This window comes from Lytechinus variegatus, chromosome 6, assembly GCF_018143015.1.
Source record: "Lytechinus variegatus isolate NC3 chromosome 6, Lvar_3.0, whole genome shotgun sequence".
Classification (NCBI taxonomy): Eukaryota; Metazoa; Echinodermata; class Echinoidea; order Temnopleuroida; family Toxopneustidae; genus Lytechinus; species Lytechinus variegatus.
In genome coordinates this window covers 45,888,662-45,894,886 of record NC_054745.1, presented here as the reverse complement: position 1 = coordinate 45,894,886, position 6,225 = coordinate 45,888,662, and the positions used below count along the sequence as shown (strand labels likewise).

Sequence of the window (6,225 nt, the reverse complement as noted above, 5' to 3'; positions counted from 1 at the left end):
CGTGCAGCACAGTGCGAATAAATTTCTTGCTGAAAGAAAACACGCCATGGTTAGGATTCGAACCCACGACCCTCTGTTTGAAAGGCGAGAGTCAGAACCACTACGCGCCCGACGCGCCCTATATATTATGATAACGAAGACGATTATTTTGGGGGTAATTATAGCAAGTATTTTACTAATTAAAATGACTGGATTGCTGATGATAATGATATCAATAACGACGATGTTACTAGACATAATAATAATTCTAATGATTGCTGATAATAACATAAATAGCATCATATAAATCTGCCAAATTCAACTGACATCTATAAAGGTGTCGATGTTTGTTTCTTATCAAATTTTATCACTTTTTTGTTAATTTTTGATCAAAAGAATGCAGTTATCATAACGGTTATCGTGATGCTCTCATCTCCGATGACGTCAAATATTTCTGGACACGTGATTGGTTGGAAGAATATACCGTCAGAAAAAGAGAGCAACAGTGACATGCTACAGAGAAACGGTAAGATCTATACTCACTAATTATAAGACTCAAAACATTGTTCCTTATTACATGAAAGTTAGCATGGATATTATCATTTTTGTTTTGCCATTCAGTTGTATCTGCCAATTAGAATCAAGGATTTCATTGGATGATATAAATTTACATGATATCAACATGTATGCAAATATGCAGGACCATGTGTCTAGGCCTAGTTCTTCGTTATTTTTGCATGGATTTATGAACGATGAAGGTCGTATTCTTAATTCTGAATCAAAAATATAATCAGCTGATCAGATGAGTAGGGAAATGTGAAAAAAAAGATTTAGGGAGCTTGTATTGGACAAAATTTGAATAAAATTTGCGGGCGACATTTTTATCAAAAATCTAGTTTTGTGATAGATTTGGTCATAATATTCAGAAACCAATACTTCATCATTCTCTCTTTGATTATATCATTACAATAATTTTTTTTTTTTTTTTTGGGGGGGGAATTAAGCCCCCCATCTGCACGCCACTATTGAATGATTATTAGTAAAGGCTTACAAAGAATTTCAGTCCTATACTACATGTACTTAAAAAAAACTTCCCCAAATGAGAGAGACAGGAAGGGGTTTGTGTTTGTTTTCAACTAGCTCAATTAATATTTTGATAGATATTTCTATTTTCATTATTTTTTCACCTATAGTCTATTATGTTTATGACTCGAAAACCCCCTTTCTGCTGTAAAACGGAGATTGTATTCTTGGTTTCGCAAACATATTTTGAGTTGAAATTTTCATTTTCATCTTTTCTATAATCTATGAAAACAAAGTGATATCTCCTTTAATTTGAAACTAATTTCAATATCAATTAGCATAAATAGAAAAATTGGTGAAGATCAAATGATTTTATATAAAATCGATACTTCGCTTCTGCAATGTATAATGATAATACTATAACCTGCCCCTAAAAGCTGAAAAAATGTCCTCTGTCACTCTGCCATTTCCACAAAAAAAAATATCCGGTGCCTGTCTCATTAAACTTGTTATAATAACAAAAATTGAAATAAGATTTGAAAACCATCCTTCAATCCGATTGGCTGATCGGATCTTAATGAAACGGGTCACAGATCTTCACATTTTCCAACGTTGTGAATGTAAACAAAGATTGCATTTGTCATCATTAATGTCATCAATTGCAAAACTCCATTGAAGATATCATCTTATGCAAAACTTCATTTGTTTTATTCAAATAGAACGAGCTGTTGGATATGACTATGTAACTGAGTTATATAGTAGTTATGACAGTATGGGTGGCCTTGAGAGTCTTGTTGATATAGAAGAGATTCCAGACACACAATCGTGTATTGATCCACCAATCGAAGATCTTCAACGGTGTATCAACACTGTACCAAGTGAACAAGTCATCGAGTTAGAATCGAATCTAGAATATGATTTAGAAAATCGGTTCAACTTCTCCGTCTATGCAACCGAACCGACATCAACACCGGTCCCGGTTAATCTGGGTGAGGGAAAACACGCCCTCAACGAGAGAACCCTTTGTCCATGGAAATACAAGACGAATTCTAATCTCAACAGGTATGGATTAATTCAGTTTGCTTTAAAAGTTAAGCCCATCAAAACAGAATGTTAATATGAATCAAATTTTCATCAACTTTGGACGTAAAATAAAAGAAGTCATGACCAGAGAGCTGTTCTCTCAGACACAGAATGTCTACATTTTTGTTGTTAACTATGTGACTCATTCTTCTGCCTGATATGAACCAATGTCAATGTCGCCATCTCGAGTCATCATCTACTCATACCTGGCCAGAAGTGATATAGACCCACTGGAATGATAATACATGCTAATTAATTACTCAATATATATCTATACCACAATGATTATGTTACCAAGTAGCAAAACAATTACTTTTCCTCTCAAAATAGTTTAGTTTCTCTATACAAAAACAATTATAGGTAAATTTATTCTTTTTTTTGCTTTCTATTTATATTCTGACAATATATGTGTGTCTTTTGATAGATTTAATGTATCTTTATTTCTATTTCACATTATGATACATGGAATAAATAATGAGACTCTAAGTTTAGATATCCTTATACTGGATATATTATATTGATCTATTTTCCAGCCCAATAAAACAAAACAACAATAACACACTCCTATTGATATATCAAATTTCAGAAGGGCAATTCAATAGTACTTTTTTTTGGGGGGGGGGATAAGAAGTCAGATCTTTTTCCAAATTATAATGATAAGACTTTAAACATAGAAAATCTATTAGGACTAAATCCCGTCTAATAAGTTATCAATTTCACTATTATTACGTCGGATTTGCCCTTTTCATAATTTTTTTTTTGTTTCAGATTCCCCATAGACATCCAGTACGCCCAATGTGAATGTCGCAACTGCATCGATCCTGACATCCATTCGTTATCGATCATGAATCTATGTCGGCCAGTCGTTTCTTGGAGAGTAGTGTTAATCAGAGGACCCTGTGTCAATGGAACTTACCAGTAAGATAACATTTTCACTATTTATAAGTCTAGTAATTCATTTTGTATGTAACGAAATAATTCGTTTGAGAATTTACGCAGAAAATTTAATTTGAGATAAAGGAATTTTCAAATTTTGATGATTCGATTTATATTCATTTAAAAATATTTTTATCACATATACTATCCACGGATAAGCAACAAAGTGTAATTTATAATGTTTGGTATTTGACACCAACATCCGATGTGTGAAGAAAGAAGAAAATGTTTCTAAATTTGTTTACTGACGTACTATAGTTACTCGGACACACTTTCATTTCTTATAAATTAAATGCTTTGTCAGAGCATGGACCTACTAGGTCCATGGTCAGAGGAAGCTGCGGCAAAATCTTCATTTAGAAAGAGTTAGTGCTTACATGCGAATTGTAACATGGGGAAGTTCATTCGAGAACATCGAGTTTCTCATGAGTGAACTACTATGAATTGGCAGGCAAAGGTATCGAAGGAAATTCCCTGCAAAAATCATAAACCCTAACCATGACCAATTTTCAATAGAAAATGATATCTTAATACATGTATATGAAAAATACCGAAAGTCATTTTACTTCGTATAAATGGAAGCACGGACCTTTAAAATGAAAATGTATATTCGGTCAAAATTAATTGACTAAATGCCTCAGCAACAACCATCATAACATAATCCCTATTCTCAAGTTAAAAAAAGAGATCATGCTAACTTCTTCTACTACTACTACTACTACTACTACTATACTACTACTACTACTACTACTACTACTACTACTACTACTACTACTACTACTACTACTACTACTTCTACTACTACTACTATACTACTACTACTACTACTACTACTGCTACTACTACTACTACTACTACTACTACTACTACTACTACTGCTGCTACTACTACTACTACTACTACTACTACTCCTACTACTACTACTCCTCCTCCTCCTCCTCCTCCTACTACTACTACTACTACTACTACTACTACTACTACTACTACTACTACTACTACTACTACTACTACTACTACTACTACTACTACTACTACTACTACCACTACTACTACTACCACCACCACTACTACTATTACTCTAGTACTACACAACATGGTACCACAACTAAAATAATATGAATAATAGTTACAGTTGTGGTGATATTGGTAATTATTAGTACAATAAGTGATAATGAATAGATAAAACGAAGAAATAATGTGAAAATAAAAAGATGTGCTCAAATGAATGACTTCTACTTTTTTTTGTCTTTTCCCCCAGATATATTGAGGAGAATCTTCCTGTTCCAGTTGCATGTGTATGTGATCGTCGAAACCATTTAGTATGATAATAGAATGGTTTGGATCCATTGTAATTAGTTGTTAACTTATTTATTACTTTTGAAGATACTCATAGACTATACCTTGCTCGTTTGAAATGATTTATTTAAAATATTTTTGGGGCCAGAGTCCGGGGCCATAGTAGTGTATCTATGGTCGTTTTGGGGGTACGGTGACTGAAATAGTTATTATGATGTGACTTTTTAACATCATGGGATTTATCTACCCAACCGAACACATGTTTTCAATGTTTTTTCCTCCTTTTCCTTTTTCTTCTCCTGCTCTTTTGCTCTCTGCCATTATATTTTCGTTTGCATTTGGTTTTTCAAATGTTTAAAAATTAATTTTCTTTAAAAATATAGGTGCTCCCTGGTGGTGCCGCTCCCATAACATGTGTTTAGGTAACTCTGTAAGATACTTCATGAGAATTACAGTGTTCGATCTTTTTTTAAACCTTCATCTTTGATAACAATTATTTATTCAAGAAATTGCCCCTTTCGAGGTCTATCAGTCGCTTAAGATATATTTCAAAGGGGGAAGCTGGATCACTTCAAAATTAGGTTGGTATTAACGGTATAATGGAAAGTGAATATAAGTCTATTAATGGAGATTTTGCGAAAATTTATATCTTATATTTTTAAAGTGAATTTAGTTACGTCACCTGCAAGCAGCTTGCCATATGTCATGATATCATATCAATTCAATTGTCACTGAAAATGAATATCATTTTCATACCAGCATCTCATATTTTCGGTCATCATGAAGCAACATATTAGAATTTGTGTAATTTATCATTGACTTGGGCTGTTGCTGCATCATGTTGCCTCCCCCCCCAAAAAAAATGCTTTTGTTAATTTAAACTTGGGGAAGGTGGAATTTCCTTTGAATGCATTTTCTAAGAAACGTCAAAGATTGATTTAGGTCGAACTCTTCAACAAATTAGTCAAAGTGACTATATGCAGTTGGGTCAGATGGTGCAAATGATATACATTTCTGACGTATTTAGTACTCAGAAATGACTCCGTTCTAGTAAAATACCACTAGAATATAGTCAAATATCACTAGAATAAGTTGCATCCTGCTGACTCGATTAACTAGTCATTTTGACTAGTGATTTGAGAAGGTATAGGGAGTAATTTTTTCACGTACAAATTTGTCGCCTCTTTCTGAATTCCTAATCAACATTTTTTATCTCACTATATAGAATTGATTTTTTTTACGCTTCGGTTGACAATACCTTGAAATAATCATATTATGCTACATATTGAAAACAAGTTGGCTTGTGCCCCCTCCCCCTACCCCCGCCAATGACAAAAAATATTTATACCGGATTAATTAATTCAACAAATACAGCTCACTTCGTTTTTTACAAAAAAAGTTCGAAAAAATAATTTAGCTACTGAATTTAACTATAAGTAAAACAAAATAAAAACTCTTTCTAATTCAAAATTTTCAGTGAGCAAATTTCAAGATCAGTTGATCATCAATACCTTAAATTGTTGTATACCGTAACAATTCAGACGGGTTGATCCACTGATATGAACAGACCTATAGACTCACATTAATTCAACTTTGAAACGCTTGCCCAACTCCCTATTTCACATCTAAACTGCACAAATCTGTTTGATAACACTGCCCTTAACTTCTTGATTCATGAAACTTGCAAATGCTCTTAATTATCAAAAGAAATATTTGTATTAACACCTTGATATCTTCTCCTATTTTAGTGAAATTAAGAGGAAATATTGATGTAAGAGATTTATAGAGAATTTTTGAAAAGGTGATGAAGATTGACAACTTAATGGGTGGGAAGGAGAAGAAAAAAAAGAAGACGAAGGAGACAAACAAATATGAAAGAAATAACTAGTAGTAGCTCGTACAGCATAC

General features: G+C 33.1%; 1 protein-coding gene across 1 annotated transcript; it reads left to right on the top strand.

The window, feature by feature from the left end:
- The first annotated feature begins 381 nt into the window (after positions 1-381).
- LOC121416693 lies at positions 382-4,526 on the top strand. The gene is made up of 4 exons (XM_041610163.1): positions 382-505; positions 1,722-2,064; positions 2,854-3,003; positions 4,280-4,526. The coding sequence occupies exons 1-4, from the start codon at positions 403-405 to the stop codon at positions 4,344-4,346; spliced, it is 663 nt and encodes a 220-aa protein (XP_041466097.1). The 5' UTR covers positions 382-402; the 3' UTR covers positions 4,347-4,526.
- Positions 4,527-6,225: the final 1,699 nt, after the last annotated feature.